The sequence below is a fragment of the Chenopodium album genome, chromosome 4 (genome assembly GCF_948465745.1).
Source record: "Chenopodium album chromosome 4, dcCheAlbu1.1, whole genome shotgun sequence".
Taxonomy (NCBI): Eukaryota; Viridiplantae; Streptophyta; class Magnoliopsida; order Caryophyllales; family Amaranthaceae; genus Chenopodium; species Chenopodium album.
In genome coordinates this window covers 4,518,385-4,538,599 of record NC_137837.1, presented here as the reverse complement: position 1 = coordinate 4,538,599, position 20,215 = coordinate 4,518,385, and the positions used below count along the sequence as shown (strand labels likewise).

The 20,215-nt window shown below is 34.1% G+C and overlaps 3 protein-coding genes across 3 annotated transcripts; 2 read left to right on the top strand and 1 right to left on the bottom strand.

Annotated features, from left to right (window-relative positions):
- Positions 1–4,661: 4,661 nt before the first annotated feature.
- On the top strand, positions 4,662–7,811 carry LOC145628643 (polygalacturonase At1g48100-like). Its single transcript, XM_081680996.1, has 6 exons — positions 4,662–5,447; positions 6,102–6,269; positions 6,429–6,473; positions 6,588–6,795; positions 6,895–6,976; positions 7,116–7,811. The coding sequence occupies exons 1-6, from the start codon at positions 5,004–5,006 to the stop codon at positions 7,645–7,647; spliced, it is 1,479 nt and encodes a 492-aa protein (XP_081537122.1). The 5' UTR covers positions 4,662–5,003; the 3' UTR covers positions 7,648–7,811.
- A 1,546-nt stretch (positions 7,812–9,357) lies between these two features.
- Positions 9,358–13,708, top strand: LOC145628640 (ABSCISIC ACID-INSENSITIVE 5-like protein 2). Its single transcript, XM_081680994.1, has 4 exons — positions 9,358–9,498; positions 10,011–10,782; positions 10,879–10,950; positions 13,411–13,708. The coding sequence occupies exons 2-4, from the start codon at positions 10,273–10,275 to the stop codon at positions 13,489–13,491; spliced, it is 663 nt and encodes a 220-aa protein (XP_081537120.1). The 5' UTR covers positions 9,358–9,498; positions 10,011–10,272; the 3' UTR covers positions 13,492–13,708.
- Positions 13,709–14,068: 360 nt separating this feature from the next.
- Positions 14,069–18,938, bottom strand: LOC145628638 (receptor-like protein 6). Its single transcript, XM_081680990.1, has 2 exons — positions 18,798–18,938; positions 14,069–17,123 (listed from the first exon to the last, which is right to left on the bottom strand). The coding sequence occupies exons 1-2, from the start codon at positions 18,798–18,800 to the stop codon at positions 14,220–14,222; spliced, it is 2,907 nt and encodes a 968-aa protein (XP_081537116.1). The 5' UTR covers positions 18,801–18,938; the 3' UTR covers positions 14,069–14,219.
- Between the last annotated feature and the right edge of the window lie 1,277 nt (positions 18,939–20,215).

The window sequence follows — 20,215 nt, the reverse complement described above, 5'->3', positions numbered from 1 at the left end:
GGATAGACTTATGTTTTAGAGCAACAAAATAATTACAAGAGATTATGCAAGAGTGCACTAACTTGACTCATTTAATAAGACTCTTGCCTTAAATCTTTGAGGTTTGGGTTTGAATTTAATATTGTGAAGGTAGATTTATGTGTTCAATTTACCTAATTTTCACTGATCTGAACTTATTAGACCTTATTAAAATTTATTTTAGTTGTAATTTGTACTTAGATAACCCTTATCAAAACTTATCTGAACTTATTACACCTGAAGTAATTGAAAATAAGGTGAATAGAACAGACTCTAATCAAGGTTAATTTCTTTACCATTAAAAAAAAATTAAATAACAAGGAAGCATAATTTTTTATTAAATATTTATTGCTTGTCCAAAATTTTCTTTGTATTTTTTTAACAATAATGGTAATATTTTGAGTACAAATTGTTACTTAAGGATACAAATTATTATTATGATATTTATTTTTTCGAGGAAAGGTATAAAAATTATTGTTATTAAAATATTGTTTGATAATTTTTACTGCTTATTTTCTAATATTAAATTTATTTTTTCCATAAATGAATATTGAAAATTTAAAGGTCTAAGTTGTGGATTGCCAAACGTTGAAGTAATAGTGTTACGTCGTAATTGACTACTACCTCCATCCCTTTTCACACTAATATATATATATAAAGCTATACAATTTTTTGTATGTGGCTGGCCACATGGTGCGGCAAGGGTTACTTATAGGGTGTTACTGGTTTTGTCAGGGCTTACTTGTATTCTGGGGTTACGTATATGGGTATTACTGGTTTTGGTCGGGGTTACTTGTAGGGTGTTACTGGTTTTTTCAGGTGTTACTTGTATTCTAGAGTTACATGTATGGTTGTTATTGGTTTTGATCAGGTGTTACTGGTTTGGTATGAGATTACCCCACGATACAAGTAATTCATACAAGTAACCTCATAATGCAAGTAATCCCATAATACAAGTAACCCCAGAATACAAGTAACTTTAAAATACAAGTAATCGTGCCGCACCATGTGGCTTGCCGCACTGAAAAACCTCTGATAAAGCTAAACTTTTAGCCAGGTCACGACGTTGCGACACTTGACGTTCCACCTTTTCGCCAAGTGTCGCGCCACGTTGGAGTGATTTAAATAAACTTCATAAGATAAAAAAAAATAGGATAAAATTTAAAGTTTAGAATTTTATTTTAGATTATAATTCTTAAAAATTATCATATAAATTAAATTTTTTTATGACATAATTTTTTTTTGGAGTGAAGGAATTAGTTTAAAGTGTAAAACATCTATTTATAATATAACTAATCGGTTAAAATAATATACTTCAATTCACAACTAATAGAATTTTATTACTACATAAACCTGTCTATTAAGGTTGAGTCATGAGTCATCTCGGATTGGGTCACTTTAGGTTACGAGTCAAGAAATGTTCCTTGCCCAAAGTTTTGGGTTCGTTTCAACCTAACGGCCTTTGAGCATTTATCTTATTTAATTTATTATTTGTTTATTTTTTTTTAAAGTATTAAATCGAACATTTCCACCAATATTAGTATTAGTCATTATATGCCTACTAGATAGTAAATCGTCACAAAAGCACATCAATAAACTAATTTTTTCAAATCGCTTCACTACTTAATAACTCAAATAGTGAAGGGATTTTTTGACCATCAGTTTCATTATCGAGTATCATTTGAAGTTGTACTTCGTACTGCTTATAGGAGGCTTGATTCGATAACTATATTGATTCAAATACCCAACTCATATACTTAAACCCACCTTGAACTCCAAATTCTTCGAGATTATGATGTTCATTATGCTTTCGATCGAAGATTTGATTGTAGCTAAATTTCCATGCCATAAGTCTTAAGGTGGAAAGTGCTTATTCTACATTTCTAGCAAACCCAAAAAAAAAAAGGGTAAAAGATAGAATAGTGCAAATCATCCTTGGAGTCGGCGCCACTGCCAGAGTGAAAGTAAGTTGGGTCTGCCATGCCTAATGCCACCACCCCCGCCCACAACCCACTTCTATCCCACTTCTTTTGTCTTCCAAAATTTGTGGTTAATATTTGCTTACCTTGCTTCAAAATTGCAAATTATCCATTATTCTTTTTATTAGATTAACTTTTTTTATTTTCTCCCCACTTTTAGTGTCCACTTTTAAGTTAAAAGTCTTTAAATATCATTTAATTAATGTTTGATTTAAGACAAAAAGACTTTCTAACTAGTTAAGAGCCCCTTGACCAAAGTGTATTGAATATTGACCTCATATTTTGTGTTATCTTACCCATTAATCACTTATACTATTGGTTAGAGGATCAAGAAGTATATTCTAGCTACTTAACTAACATTTCTTCTAGCTACTCAAGTTCCAACTTCCAACTATATGGTGGACCACATTTTGCATCTATTTCAAATATGGGTTTCTAATGTATTTTTATATTTTGACATTAGCTTAACCATAAATTAGTCTAAAGAGCTCACAATTACAACCATAAGCTTAGGGTTCGTTTGTCATCACTGTGGTTTTCAGTTTTTTGATTTTCAGTTTTTTAAAATCATATGATATATGTCATGTAATGAATTAAAAATTAGTCAAACTTATTAAATCATGATAATTTTGAAAACTGACAACAGAAAAGTGGAAACATCTTTTTCTTGTTTCCTGTTTTTAGTTTTTGGTTTTCAAAAAAACAGAAAACTGAAAACAAAAACCAGTGCCAAACAAGCCTTTTGTTAGTTATTCAAAACTAGATCTTACACATCCGAAATTACTAATGCTATACTAATTTTTACAAAACGCTCATATTACACAACATTGAAATTTCATGCGGTATACAATTTGTTTTTTTTTCCCCTTAATTATTGGAGCCACTTTACATATATATCTACATTTAGTCTCACTCGATTTTTCAAACGTAGTTGTCAAATGTGCTGTTAATGCCATGCGACTCTTTTTTAGGTAGATCAATGATTCTTTTGACTGATTGAGCTATCATTCGCGTAATTTAAATTTACCATAAGGTTTTAACCTCTAATATATTTCTTGATTAGCTAGAGAGGTACAAATTGATCAGTTTAAGTACTCCTTAATCCCTAATTAAGAAGAACACTAAACTAAACAAAGTTTGATAAACATGTCTAATATGAAAAACCTCTTCCCCCCTCCCCCTACTTGCAATGAACTTAATATAAAAAAAAATTCAAAAGATACACTAAACGACAAAGTTTGAAGTCAATCATTCCTTTGTTAGTGTATTTGAAAGCTTATGAGTACAATGTCATTGCCTTTCAATTATTTTAGTTTGAACTTAATCAATCCTCACTTTATTTGGGATATACTCTATAACTAGCTTTGAACTCGATGCATAGAGCCAATAGGGTTTTAAAAAGGAGGAATATATTGTTGTGACATCATTATTTGTAATAATCTTTCAAATTAACCTAATTTTGTTTGTTTAGGTATCTACTACAAACTACATACACAAATGATCTTATTTTGAAGTATATTTCAAGTTCTTTTCAATTGTATGAAATTTATATACTTTGCATTATGTACAAAAAGATTATGCTTAAATGCTTAATGTACATTATTTTTCAAGGAGAATAATTTACATATTATAACCATAGTCATTTATTGAAAAATCACAAGTTACATGTATTTATTCTTTTGAATAAATTAATAATCTACACTATGTATAATATATTTTTTCAAAATAAAATCTATATACAAAGTGTCTACTATATTTAATTATTCGTTAAACTCTATTTTTTTAAAAAAAAAATCGACATGACAATTAAAGGCATTTTCAATGTACGTAACACAAGTTTTTGTTATTTAAGACTTTGAGAGAAATTTGTAGATCATTGGGAGAAAATGATCTACTTTCTAACAATACACTACACCAACTAAGAGCTAACCAAGCAATTATTAAACAAAACATTAAAAATATCTATATCTATTAATCTATATGAAAGGCGACAACTTCATGGTTATCAACTCGATCAGTTGAAGGTTTACAACTTTACATGTATGTGGCGTTGTGACAAATTGATCATATATATTTTTCCAGAAATTATTTTCTTGTCAACATAATTAAACACTGATAAAGTATTAGCTAACACATCTATCGTGAGGCAAATTGGGCAATTGACTAGATAACTAATGTTGGATGGCTATTTCAATAGTATGGGCATAATACCTTTTAACAACAACAATTTCTATCCTTGTTTTTAGCTCATTAGAAAATTCACCTTACATTGTGAGGATGGTCTCATTTTCTTACCTTTATATGGAGTAATAACTAAGAACTAACCCAAGCCAGTTGGTTTTCAGTGAAACACCTTTCTATCCTAGCACGTTTAAGATAGAACTACTATACATGAATAGTAATACAAAAAAATACGACTTTAAACTTGGAAATACGATCATCATCCTTCTTCAAACACACTCACCCCTGCAAACTTTAGTTGTCATGGTCGGTTCATGAATCATCCTCATTTCTCATTCTTTTTTATACAAACTATATAATATAATTTATATAAATTATACTAGTATAAACACTTTAAACCGCCCTATCTATAACACATTGGTGTTCCACTATAACTCTAATTTAATCCCACTCAAAAAAATAAAAATAAAACAAACACTTTTTGACAATATATATATCCTCTATCTATTTCATGATTTCTACCAACTTGCATTGCTAACTCGTGCTCCTACTTGTTTAAATCATACATACACAAAAAAAACCCTCTCAAACTTTCAACTTTCTTTTTTACTTCCCATATTGTGGGGGGATACCCTACTTCAAACTTGTTACTTTGCCCTATAGTCTAAGGGTTACTAGTTACTACCCATCTTTTTTAACCTCCTTTGCTTCTTCTATAAATAAGTCCGATAGATCAATAATAATTTACAACATATTCATCATAATTAACCTAAGCCGGTTTCTAAATCCCAAAAAAAAAACACAAATTAACGTTACAGTTTTGATATGGCATATATTATTAAAGTGTCTATGTTTTTAACTATGTTCTCGTTGTGTTCTATATTTAGCTTAATCCAAGGAAGAATTTTAACGTCGATGCCTCTAAATGAACCTTATAAAAACTCCCAAATTTCGATACCACCTTCTCAAGCTCCAAATGTTAATAGCCCTAAGCCTCCTAGCTACATAGATGCTAGTCCTGCTCCTTCACCTAGTTATGTTAACCGTGGTAGTAGTAGTAATAGCACTATAGTTCAAGCGAATGTGTTTGATGTTCGTTCATATGGGGCTATTGGTGATGGCTTAACAGACGATACATTAGCCTTCAAATCAGCTTGGGATGCTGCTTGCCAAGTCGACAATGCAAAGGTTGTTGCACCTCGAGGATTTTCCTTCATGCTTCAACCTTTGGTTTTCACCGGACCTTGCAAAAGCCCTGTTGTGTTTCAGGTATTTATTAACTATTTCTAAATCTACAACAACGTAACGTCTAGTAACCAATGTTTATTTTGTTCATATACTACTAACATTCGAAACTTAATGTCATTTCAATGTGTATGTAGTTTGTTAACTATCATGTGCATATGATTTCTTCGCTCATGTGCTTGTACACTTGTATGAGCGCATGGGCTACATAATGATCTATGTTGTAACTTACAAAGCACAACCTCTCGATAAAAGTTGCAAAAAAAAAAACTTACTAATACAGAAAGACAAAATGTTGTCATACACCCTATCTCGACATGTTCTTTGTTTTAATTTGGTACCCCAATTTACAAGCATATAATATATGTACAAGATTACAAGTATATTGCTTCAACATATATTATGGCAAAAAAGCAAAACGACCAATAGAATGTTTCTTTAAGTAAACCTTTCTAAAAAGCTAAAAAAGGGAAGAAAAGCTACTACTATAAGACAAACTTCTAGTTAAGGTCCGAATTTAAGTCCTAACTTTACATATAAAAAAATTATCCTCTAAGATTATGTGGTTCATCTAAGTTATTAACCAATAGAGAGGGTTTAGAAAAATATTTTTGCTTTAGAAAAACTTAAATATACTCGTAAATTCGTATTTATTAATTTATTTATATTATTGTGTAGCTTGAAGGAACAATAATGCCACCAGATGGACCAGAATCATGGCCTAAAAATAGCAGCAAAAGACAATGGCTAATCTTTTATAGAATACATGGATTAACACTTCAAGGTGGTGGTCTTATTGATGGAAGAGGAGATAAGTGGTGGAATCTCCCTTGTAAACCTCATAAGGTACTTAACTTTAACTTTAAGTAACAATCTTATTTAATTTTCTTTTTCATTTCATTAATTATTTATTTAATTAAGTAAACAGTACTTAAATTGATTGTATATGTACTCCAATCCTAAGCTTAACGAATTGTATTAATATTTTAACTTCAATTGATGCAGGGTATCAATGGGACTACCTTGCCTGGTCCTTGTGATAGTCCAGTGGTAAGTTATAATTAATTTCGAACATAGAGAGTATATATCCAATTCCTAACAAGCTAAGGGTGTCAAATGTCCATGCGTGATAATATTGTTACTTATAAAAATAATTGTTTACAGGCCATAAGATTCTTTGGGAGCACAAATCTAACGTTGAAAGGGCTAAGAATCATGAACAGTCCACAATTCCATATTCGTGTAGATTCATGTCAAAATGTGAGTGTGGATTCACTTGTAATTAAATCTCCTGGCAATAGCCCTAATACTGACGGAATCCACGTTGAGAATACAAATGACGTAACCATTCACAATTCAGTCATCTCTAATGGTAATTTTTTTTACACCAAGTATTTATTTTTGTGTGATAATCTATTTTCTTTAACATGTCATTAATTGATTCATGTTGGGTTTTTTTTGGCTAATTCAGGTGATGATTGCATATCTATTGGAGCTAATACTCATAATTTAGATATCAGGAATATTACGTGTGGTCCTAGTCATGGAATAAGGTAGTATACCATATAAATTTTTTTAGTTTGACAATATAATTTGTTTGAAAAAAAAAATGTTATGTTCAACCAAAATAAGTTTTTATCCGAGAATATGACGACCTAATATAATAAGTCTCAATTTTGTTTTATCATGTAGCATTGGTAGCCTAGGAGTCCATAATTCCAAGGCGTGTGTATCCAACATTACGGTTAGCAATTGTATGATCAAGCACTCCGACAACGGGGTCCGGATCAAGACATGGCAAGGCGGGTTCGGATCAGTAACCGGAGTGACCTTTGAAGCGATCCATATGGACACGGTCCGTAACCCAATTATTATAGACCAATACTATTGCCTCTCATCCAATTGCTCTAACCAAACTGCAGCTATTTCAATAAGTGACATATCCTATTCCAATATCAAGGGCACTTATGACCCACGGACCCCTCCGGTCCACTTGGCTTGTAGCGATGCGGTTCCTTGCACCAACATCACGGTGTCCGGTTTAGAACTCTTACCCGCGGCCACAACCACCACGACTATGACAAATGGTCACAAGCGTAGGATGGAACCCTTTTGTTGGAATGCTTATGGGAGTAATGTAGGAGATTTGACTACTCCCCCTATTTATTGCTTGTTGGAGGGTTTGCCATATTTAGACGTGGGTAGTGATGTTGGACAATGTTAGGCTCGAGGGTTATATCGTATATTGTACATGAAAGTAAAGTCGTCTTAACAAGTAAGGATGTATTGAGTATTTGAGTATGTATATCTCTTTTCTAGCCGGTAATAACAAGGCGGAGAGGGAATTATTAACAGTTGTATGTTAGATTTCATATAAATTTCACTATGTATTGCTTTTTAATCGGTTGCTAAGGTGATATTATAACCTTATCACGAAGTATGTATCAATTTTCAACGTGAATGGAGGATCGATAATTATGTTTTATTCCAAATTTCCAATGCATACATGAAAATGTGATAAATGTTATGATTACATACTCCATAATCAGCAAAATGAAGGGAAAATATATGCTTCTTTTGATGTGCACGCACCAACTGTATTTCTCTGTTTGATAAGCCACCGTTTCTGTTAATTGATACAACTATAGAAGAAATTATAAGTACTAGTAAAATAAAAGTGACTTTTGTTACTATTTACTAAGTACATAACATTCTTTTCGACTGATTCTTAAATTATACTCCCTCCGTTTTTAAATACTTGCTTCACTTTTTTTTTTCGACCGTTTTTAAATACTTGCTCCATTTCCTTTTTTGGAAAGATTTTACGATATTTAATTCATTTTTCACACTTAGTGGACCCAACATAATACTATCTCTCCTCCTATTCTCCTAAAACTCCGCGCGTGGAAAAATAGAGCAAGTATTTAAAAACGGAGGGAGTAATCACTTACTTTTCGATTTATGGACTTATCTAAACTTATTTTTTTATAAGGTTAATTAAAAAAGTCTTATAGGAGTACTTAATTACCATAATTTACTATTCTGTCATTTTATTAAATGTCTTGTTTTACACTTTCAATAAGTTCCACTTGGAACAAGTGTTTTATACTAAGGAAAAAAAAAATATATGAAGTAATCATGTAAACTCTTGTTATACCGTCTTAATTTTTGATGCAAATGAGAGGCTAGGCCTCAGAAAATTATTAGACACAAAAGATTACACTAAAGAGATAAAATTTGGCACATCCTCCCTTACAACATAATATTATGTAGAATATGACTTAAAGGAGGGGTTTAAATCAACTGGAGCTATTTTAATTAACTCGTGCTTAATCTCTACTTGCCAAGTTGAATTTGCAATTAATTTCCTGCAAGTTGCAACGTGTAATAATATGTGCACATTCACCTCCATATGTTTGTGAGCCTTCTTATTCAATCACCACAACTTGATTGTTCATTCTAACTTGTACCCTTTTTTTTTTTTTTTGAATAGCAAAAATATTTCATTAAAAAAAAGTCATATTACATCTACAATATAGATTCGACGTTAACAAATACATAAGATATTGAATTAAATAAAATTTTCTAATTTGTAGCTTTGGTACACCCATCCTTGCTACCAATTTTACCTCATTTAAATTTTACTTTAGCCTCAGTTTTAAAACAAAATTAGAATTCTTGAAAGTACGCTCAATCTCAATGTATAGAATGAGATTCAAGAATGAGAAAGTATGCTCATTCTCATTCTTGAATCTCAAATAAGTATTAACTTTCAATACGTGATGCTCAATATTTACTGATAATAAAAATATTATTAACGCAAAAAAAAAAAAAAAAAAAAAAAAAATAATAATAATAATAAAATAAAAAAGGAGGTTGAAAAAAAGATAGAAGTTTACACAAAATTCGCAACTCACCATCACCAGTCTCTCTCCTCTCATCTCCTCTGGACTCTCCACCGAAATTGGCCACGATTGTCATTCAACTCTTGTTTCCTACTACGTGGAACTCATCTGTTGGAAAATAACCCAACATTTTTATTGCACTGATTTGATTCCCGTTTTTTTTTCCTTAGGTAATCAATTTTTGTCTCTTTCCCTTATTTTTCCCAATCATTTTGTATTCATTTTCATCTGGGTTTATCAGTTTGATCCTCTACAATAAAGAAAACTGAAGTTTAATTAGTTGATTGAGTGTTAATTTTCTGTTCTAATTTCTGGGTTTTCATGTTTTAGTGAAGTTTTCCACCGTTTTGTATTCTTGTTCATCTGGGTTTAATATTTTGATCCTCCTGAATAAAACCCAGATTATTATTAAGTTTTTAGTAGCTATGATTGTGTTAATTTGCGATGATAAATTCTGGGTTTTTCAAGTTTTTGGTTTTCTGAAGAATTTTGGGTTTTCTTTTTACTGAATTTGAACCTTTGATTGTTTACTACTAATATCTTATCTCTATCTGTAATATTTATTGAAAAGTTTTGAACTTCTAATCAAATTGTTCTTACTTATACAGTTCATACAATAAAGTGATAATTTTTTATTTTTTATTTTGGGGAATTCTATTTTACACTGAATTGTATGTTGCAGATGAACTGGAGAGTTGTGGAGAGCTACAATCAGATATTTGACAGTCAATTATTGTCCTGTTTATGTAATTATTTTCATGGATTTGGGGATTTTGTGACCATATATGATGATCGGTTTGTGAGGGGGTAAGTGGATGGAAGAATTGGACATAGGTGTTGGATAGGTTACACATTTGCCTGATGTACAAACAAATTCTCGGTGTATTCGGGATTTTAATGAAGTTGAGACTGATTTGGGTGTTATAGGTAAGAAAATAGGAAGCATGAATATTGAGGAGTTTATTAAAAATGATTGGAACCCTGAAATCCATCAGGCTGCTGGTGTAGAGGGAAGAAATAATGGTTCATCGATTAGGTCGTTACAAGGTCAGGAAAGCCTATGTTTGTCGAGGACTGTTAGTGAGAAGATTGTTGATGAGGTGTGGAGAGAGATACAACAAGAGGATAGGATCAAAGGCGTTAGTCAGGGAGTAAAGAGAGAGCCTTCAATGGGTGAAATGACTTTAGAAGCTTTCTTGGCTAAAGCGGAAGCCATGGATGTAACTGCTTTAAGTCCTGTGATGCCTATGCCTTTAGATATGGATGATACTACACAATGTTTCTCACAGCAAATGGGTTTATCCCCAGCTCCTTCGATTGACACAATATCTGATACACCAATTAAAGGGCCGGAAAGGATTTCCTCAAATCCAATGGAGAGGGGCATTGAAAAGAGGCTGAAGAGGAAAATTAAAAACAGGGAATCTGCTGCTCGTTCTCGTGCCAGAAAACAGGTTAATCTATTTATTGTTTTCTGTTTAAAAGTTTTTTGATTCTATTCTGCCAATCTTAATTAATCTTCACTTTCTTGTATCTTTATGTATCTTCAGGCTTACCATAATGAGTTGGTCAGCAAGGTTTCACTGCTTGAGGAGAAAAACATGAGGCTTAAGAAAGAGAAGGTGATTTTAGTTCTTGTACTTTTAACTCTTCTAGTTTTGTATTGCCATTGGCCTCTTTGTCTTATGTCCGGTTATGGGTGGTTTGCATGCTTTCTTTATCTTTTTTGCATAAGTTATTTTAACTTGTAATGTTTGAGTGCCGCAATTTGTGTTTGTCAAGGTAGTAGCTTTTGTTGTACAGGATTCACACCCAAACTTATAGTATGATACTGATAGCATATTAGCATTGCTTAATACAATACCTATCCGTTTAGATTTATTTTTTTAGGAATAGCCTATGCTCTTATATTCATATTATATACCCTATTGTATGTAGTCTTAGTTGAATTACTATCTCTACTCTTGTTGGTGTTTACTTCATGCAGCAAGTGGTTGTCATTCTTTGCCTGGCTTTCTCTTTTTGGAATAAAATAAAAAATATTCATTTCCAAAATAGAGTTATGTGCAATAAAGCCAGATTACCAGGTTCCAACTCACACATGCCCATACATTAGCTGGGAATAAATCAAAATTCCTCTCTAGCTCTGACAATGTTTCTATACCTCATTCTTTGCTTTTCAAAAGATATCCAGAATGACCACTTTACCTATCTCTTACTAGTTACTAGGATTCTAGAACATTAGATTACTCATCTCATTTAGCATCACCTGAAACAGCTGCATTGAAGCTTGTTTTCACTGTCAGAACCATAGGCTTCTTTCCCTTTATATGATTGTGTAACTAGGATTCTAGAACATTAGATTACTTCTATTCTCTTGCTTCTCCTTTGTTTCATCTTACATACTAGAATTATGAAGTGGATTAAGTTGTGAGACACCTTTGAGGAGTGTGAAGCATGAAGATGGACTTTCTTAGTGAATAGCAAGTGAATGAAGGCTTAGTGAGTGAATAGTACAATTGCTGGAGATTGTTTTTGTTTTTAATCCCGAGGAACATGTGGGCATTGAGGATGATACTTTAAGCAATTGCTTGTCTTCTAGAAATGGGAGTTCACTTTTAAGGACTTGTGGGCTTGTGGCTATTGCATCTTTAGTTGGATTTGGTGTGTTGATCAAAAGTGTAATGGTTCATGGACTGATGGTGTATATGGGAATGTGGTTGTGGCAGGGGTAGGAAAGGGGAAGACTGAGAATTGAGGATGGTGGATTTGTTGGTGAATGTGGCTGTAGCAACGTAGGAAATGAGAGATGGGGAGAGAATGTTATTATCACTGGTTCTAAATTTAATCTTGAGAGTTTAAGATTATTTTGAGTTTAACAATAGTTAAAGCTATTTTGAGATGACTACAGATAATATATGTAGTATTATTGTTATGTTTTTCCTTTTTTTTTGTAGTCAATCTGCTTAGCTTGTACGCTCCTACAGGTGGGGCCGTGATGGTGCGCATCAGGCACAACATGACATTGCTAGTTTGTGTTGGCATTCTTGTAGTTTGTGTTTAGCTGTTGACAAAAAAACGAAAAAAAAGGGGGTTAAGGCTTGGCTTTTCTGGGATTGGTTTTGATAATTGTTTAATACTCACATGGAACGCTAAATTATTGCTTTGCATGATACTCCGTATCAAGTATCAATCTATTAGGAAGTGACAGTTTATCACATTCTGTCCAGCCCAATGGTCTTAGTGGATGGTATATCTGAAAATGCTTCACTAGAACCACCCCCCCCCCCCCCCCCCCCCCCAAAAAAAAAGATAATTCTTTTATTTTTTTCTTCTGAAAGACGGAAAAAAAAATGAGTTTGTGCAATGGGGAATAAAAAAAAACAAAACAAAAACTTGTGTGACAAATCTACAGAACTTTAAAAAACTTGGTATAGTATCTTTTAATGATTTGTTCCTGCTTTGGAACTCTTCATGATTAAGTGTATAGGTAATCCTCTTATCAGAAAGACTCCCCATGGCTAAGGATGCTAATATTTCTTAAGTGGAGGCTTAAATAAGAATTCTGATTTGAGCATGAGCGCTTTGATGCTATCTTGCAATGATTTCTAAAATCTTAAGCAATTGCAATAGTATTCTTCCCTTAAATTCATGAAATTATAATCGAAGTATAGTCCAATTGTTCAGATTGGTTTGTTTGGGTGTGAGTATGTAGGAACAAAATGGGACTTTATAGGACTTTTTTTCGTCAACTTTGTTAAGGTCCTAGTATTGGTTACTTGATTTTGGAGCTAAAATGTTACCTTTTCTATTCTGGTAATCTTCTTCTTGTATAGAGAGATTAGAGAATTTAATTTTTAGAGACTATGTTGTCTGCCTTTGTCTTCAGTTACGTCATGAGGCTATTTGATGAAACAGGTTTGATTTTGCTTTCTTTTTATGTATTTAGGACTTACATTTCTTTATCGTTCAGACATTCACTTTCATCTTTCCGATTTTATGCTCCTCCTTCCCTCTTCTCTTTGGTTGTGCTCTTTCCGTTTCAGAGTTCTGATAGTTTTGACTTTTGACGTCCGTTGCAGGAACTGGAGAGCCGTTTGTCTGTTGAAGTGTCTAATGAACCAAGGTATCAGCTAAGGAGAACCAGCTCAGCCGTTTTTTAACGAGTCTGTAAAGATTTTGTAGGTTAGGCCTCTGGCGCTTTCAGTTTAGTTTATGTATTGTTAATGTTGCAATCACTTGTCCCCATGAAATCACTCCCTAGTCTTGTTAGACAATCTTGCTTCTTGATTAAATTATAACTTATCTTTCTGTATAATTATGAATTTTTATATTTTGAATAAAAAAAAAAAATTATAGTAATGTGATATTTTGTTATAATCTTATTATTGTATGTAGTATATTTTTAAAATACGAGCATCAACTTTTATCTATTCATAATTAAACATAGTTGTATTAATGATTGAAATCATACATTAACACATGTGAAAATAAAAGCGATGCAATTAAATGAAACCAAGAAGTTGGTTGTTGGTTTGACATTCTAATTAATTGGAAGTCTAATTTCTTAGGAAGTGAAAATTGGAGAGATTGATTGTTGACATGAGCATAAGAAATTTCCTATTAAGTTCTACTCCCACAAAATAAGTCAAGCTTCCCATGAAATTGGAAAACAAATTTTTATGATCTAACAATATTGCCTAGAAATTGCAAATACAAGAAAAGTGTAACTTCTCAAAGTGCAACCAAACAACCATGAAATATTACATATATAGTCCATAATTGGGAATACAAAAGCAGGAACATGTTCAAACACAAGACATATAGAAACTAAGTGCATAGTTTAAGGTCAAGAAGTAAACCTACTTCAGACCCTATTATCTCTGCAAATTCACCGATTTCTCCTGCGGCTTTGTGTTGATCTCCTCGCTCTTGGCTTCGGTCGTTTCCTTCCAAAAGTTTCCATAAACCAGTCATGATGCCTATCAGTTATGTAGATTTTCCCAATGATAAAACCTACAATAAACCCGCTTGCACATCCCAAAGATCGAATTATCCAATCAATCAACTCCGAGTCTTCTTCTTTCACTCCTGGCGGTGGTTGTTGAGGAGGGTCTGTATCTTCACACTTCTCCGACAATGGAAATCCACAGAGTGCTAAGTTCCCATCAAAAGAGCTATTATCAAAAGTGTTGAATTGTTCTCCTTGAGGTATCTGTCCCTCAAGACGATTGTGAGAGACATTGAAGACCGCAAGAAATGTTAACTCAGTTAACTGTTGTGGGATCTCTCCTGAGAGCATGTTTTGAGAAAGATCTAATGCTTCAAGGTCTATAATGTTTGCAAAAGATGATGGGATACCTCCATGAAGTTGATTGTTGGATAAATTAAGTGCCTGAAGCCCTCTTAGGTTTCCAAGAAGAACCGGAATTCCTCCCGTGAAGCTATTGCTTGAGAAATCAATCACCCGAAACACAGTCAATATCTTCGAGTATACTGTTTCACTGCCTTTATTGCTGATGGTGATTATATAGGAGTAAGGTTGATGCAATGTCATAAATATATTTGAACCACTCCTAATATGTATCTCAATTTCAGAGCTAGATGAATTCAACTGAGCTTCGCTTGTAACTTCCATCGAAAGCCAGTTTCGAAGGTATGTGTAAGGTAAATTACCAGTATGAAAATTATTAGATAGGTCAATTATTCTTAAGCTACTAAAATGATGACCAGGCTCCGGAGTTGGTATCCTGCCATGAAAATTGTTATGCCTCAAGACAAGAATACTCAACTTGGAAAGACTTCCTAACCATGATGGGAAAGTGTCATTAAGATGATTTTTCCCAACATCAAGTACTTCAAGCATTCGACAATTGGACAACGACTTTGGTAACGGTCCTTTCAATTGATTTTCGCTTAAGTTAATCATCTTCAACTTACAAGCCCTTGTGAATGTTTGAGGAATGGTGCCTTGAAGAAGATTGCCACGCAAATTCAAAACTTGCAGAGAATTACCTAGCCGAGGACCAATACAGGTTTGGATCTCACCACTGAAGTTATTCATGGACAAATCTAGGTATGCAAGAGAACTAGCATTGCAGATTTGCTTCGGGATGTCTCCATACAACCGATTTCCAGAGGCATGGTAAACTAGCAAGGACTTTGAAGGAATTAGAAGTCGGCCTTGGAACAAATTTCCCTGAATATACAACGCCCCCAAATTATTCCATGGGAGGAAGACTTGAGGTGGCTGTTCAAAGCCCGTTAAAAAGTTGTCACTAAGGTCGAGTTCTGATAGACTGTCTAAGGTTCTGTTCACAAACCATTGCGGTATGGTGCCCACAATGTTATTTTGTTTGAAGGATAGGAACATTAGATTATCTTGATGATGCAGGAACTGCGGAAATTCTGTTAAGTTGCATGATTGAAGTTCCAGGACAGAAAACTTGGGAAGGGATGAATTGGTGCTTGCATTAGGAAAGAATCTAAGGTTAATATCAGACAAATATAAAATATTTAGATATGGAAGTTTCAGCAAGGTGTCAAACATGGCAACTGAGCCATTGGAAGACAAGAAGAGTGCTTTAAGATTAATCAGCTGAGAAAACGACGGTGGTATCACCAGACCTTGAAACTGATTGCCAAGTAGATCTAAGTAGTTTAACTTTGTTAGATTTGCTAGCCAAACTGGAAATGGACCTGTTAGTGGGTTTGAATTAAGATCCAACCAATTGAGTTGAGTAAGGTTTGCTAGAGCAGGTGGGATTTCACCCCATAAACCCGTATTGTGAAGTGCTAGGTGCTCCAGTTTACTGAGCTTAATCAACCAGGAGTTTAATATTTGAGGATAAATCTTAAAACTAAGATCCGAGAGAGTCAAGCTTGTGAGCTTTGTCAAGTTAACTAATGAGGATGGGACTTGTCCGGTGAAACCGGTCTTCCAGATGGTTAACTCAGTCAAGCTGCCAAGATTACCAACGGAATGGGGTAATTCCCCAGAAAATGATGTGCTGCTAAAATCTAAAATTTGAAGAGAGCTATTAGACGAAAACTCTGGAAGAAATCCTTCTAGGTTGACGTTGCCACTCAAATCGACTAGTTCAAGCTTTGGCAACAGTAATATACCTGGTGGAAATCTACCATATAGATTGCACGTAGCAAGGGAGAGAGATTTTAGAGAGGTCAGGTTGGTTAAACTAACAGGCACAGGATATGATATATCAACAAAATTAAGATAGAGTCGGGTTAAATGAGTTAAATTACTAACCAACTTCTGAAAACTCAAATCATGCTGAAATTCCAATTTGGAGCCACTTACAGCCGATAGGGAAAGATCAAGACTCGAGAGGCTGGATAATTTCAAAATCCCCAATGGAATATGGCCACTGAAATCGGATGAAGAAAGATTGAGCTTTGTTAGTTTGGAAAGGCGCTCAATGGCAGACGGGATTTGAGAAAAGTTGAAGTCATTATCAGACAGATCAAGCACTTGGAGATGATCAAGGCTAAAGAGAGTGCTATTTTGAGGAAATGTGCCGTAAAGGCAACTGCTACTGAGGTTGAGACTAATCACATGACCTGTCTCCTTGTTACATTTGACACCGTCCCACATACAACAATCACCAGTATGAAAGCTAGTTCCGTTTTTCACTTGATCATCAAATGATTCATTCAGCCATGTTCTGACCTTTGGATGTGCAAAGGCCGATTTAGATGCAGAACAAGTAATGAGAAAGCTTTGCTTGAACTGAAGCAAGGCTAAGCTCTCTTGATGATGGCACAACTGCTTCGGATACTGCAAGGGAGCAGGAACAGAATTGTTAGCAAGAGCGATATTACTAGAATCAAGAGAAAGTAATGATGAAACTAAGAAAATCAAAAGGCATATTGCAGACCACCAGAAAGCCATGGTGTATCTCAAAAAAAAAAAAGTAGATTGTTTGAGTGAGCAGTGAATGCTTTGGAACTAGACTTCTTATACTAATCAACATTCTATGAGAACATAAGCACAAGGAGTCATTTGTCAAAAAAAACACAAGGGGTCAACGCCACTCACTATTCTACCAAATGGGGTAGAAAATTAAGCACAATACCAAGACTTCTTGCCCATCTCAAGTCTATTTCCTCATCCATATATTCTACAGAATTTTCTTTTTTTCTTTTTTTGGTTTTTTGGAGGGCAACTATATCTATATACTTCCTCCATTATGCTATTATTGCATATTGTAGAGCTCAAACCACTCAGTGTCGATTTGGCTCAATAACAACCCTATCCATACAGCCCACTCAATCACACGAGTAATTACACTTGTGTTCATGTTATAATAATGTTCATTAAAAAGTCATGTAGGCAAGTAGGAGGATACACATATGCATATCTTATAGCATCCATGGAGTTAATTCATTGAGAATTCAGTGCAAGCAGAAGCAACAAACAAGGACAGTCATGCACACATCACCTGATTGAGATACCATCACACACACCTAGAAAATTTGTTTTGAATGGTAGAAAGTAGAACCAACCTATAAAGTCCTGGCTAATTTGGTTAGAAATAGACTTTAGATGGCCAAGAAGATTGAGACACATCAAATGATCAGTAATTCAAAGAAGGTTTTCTCCAACTCAATACAAGGGAAATCCCAAATAATGGAAAAAATTGGAAAATTAATGGAAGCTCACTCTTTAGTCTATCCCTTCCCTTCCATTCCTTCCCCTTCTTTACTTTCCTCCCTTCTCTTTCCCTTCATTAATGCTATCCAAATATAGTGTAAATAACCTTTAATGGTAGCTAGGTCATTTTTTATAATTACCTAAGTATCATCAGAAATTTACAATCAACAAAGTCCAGATTACAAGGAAGTGACGCCCGGAGTCAGACAAATTACAAACAATTATCTATAGACCAATCAAATTTGCCACAAATTTTAATGTAAAGAATATATAAGGATGAACATACGCGTGGCTTCTATATAGAGTACAATTATGCCTCAGAACTAAAGGAGCAATTGGGTAAGTTTTATATTAATAGCCTTAGCCACTAGCCAGCAATATACTTCTTCTGATATGTATTTTTATACTTACAAGAGTCACAACTGCAGAGCATCCTTAATCAAGATGCAGTTCTCATTTCCTACATGACAGAGAAAAAAAATATTTTCCCCAAATCCAACAACCACCATGTTTTGTGTGATAGAACCAAAAACTTTGATCAAGTAAAGGCCCAGCAAGTAATAGTCAAACAGAATCATTTAGCCATTTTTCAAAAGCCAATTTTTTACTGACTAAAATAGAAGAATAAAAACAATGATCCAAGGACCAGCAGGAAATGTAACAAAGTGAGATGCCAGCAAGCCAACATTAGCTTAACAAGGGTAAGTTAAAAACTTAAAACAAATCACATATAAAAACCATTAAACCAAGCAATTATAGAAAAGCTAAAACACGAAAATGTTAAGCCAGAGTATTTACCATTTGTTTAAGGCTCTACCCAACTCCTCGGGTGATCTTGTGATTGCAGTTAAGAATGGAAGGTCACCTCAGATATAGAACATTACCAGAAACTTTGATCAGCAAAAATCCAAAATATCTCATGATTCGCAATCATCTTAATTATTTTCAACTTCAAGTCATTCTAGGAACTTCTGAAGCAGGCCCTTAGACGAAATACTAAGCTTATCAGAATACAAGAGTTCAACAAATAATGAGATAGTGTGTGCATCAGCTTGAAACCCTTTGCTAAACATAAGATCACGATAGTATAAGGCCTTGGAAAAGTCATTATTGAGAATATATCCTCTTATGAGAGTATTGTAGGTGATATCATTGGGTAAACAACCATCTTCCTCCATTTTTCTCAGTACTTTATCAGCTTCTTTCATTAATCCCTCCTTGCAGAATCCTTTAGTCATGATATTGTATGTCTTAGAATCAGGCTGTAGACCCTTAGATTGAAGATCACTGAAGAAAACTACTGCGTCTTCAAGTTGCCCAACCTCACATAAGTTGTCCATTAAGATATTGTAAGTAACAGTAGTAGGCTTAATACCTTTATCGTCCATATCTTCAAGTATTGCAACTGCCTCATCAAGTTGTGCACTTTTACACAAGCCATCAAGCAATGAATTATACGTGACAACATTAGGAGTAACTCCGTAAGCTTGCATATCTGCGAACAACTGGCATGCAGGTTTAAGTCTATTGGATTTACACAAGCCATCAATAAGAGTTGAATAGGTAACAACATCTGGTGTTATCCCTTTCTCAAACATAGTTTCTAATATAGTAAGAGCCTTGTCAATGTCTTTGAGTTTGACATAACCGTTGATTATAGTACTGAAACTGATAAGATTAGGCTCACAGCCGTTTTGTTTCATAAGGTCAAGTAGCTTTTCCGCATCTTCCATCTGACCACGCAAACAATAACCATCGAGTAAAGCATTGTAAGTTATGATGTTTGGAGCCACACCTTTATCAGTCATGCACTGCAATGTGGCTTGTGCTTCCTCAACATTACCATCTTTACAAAACATGTCAACCAGAATGCTGTAGGTGTCAACAGTTGGTACGATGTTGCTCCTTAACATCTCAGTCAACACATGCTTAGCCTCTTTTCCGCATCCAGAATTGTAGAGGCCTCGGATCAAGGAGTTATAAGTGATAACATTTGGTTTAATGCCCTCCATTTTCATAGTAGAAAACAGGTTCAGAGCCTCTCGCAACAGCCTATCTTTACAAAGACTATCAATAATTGTACTGTATATGACAAGATTAGGCTTACAATGAGTAGAAGATTGCAGTTTGTTAAGCAAACTGAGAGCACCGGCATTGTCGCCGATCCTACAAAGCCCTTTCACCATAACACCACAGGTTACAATGTCAGGTTGGAA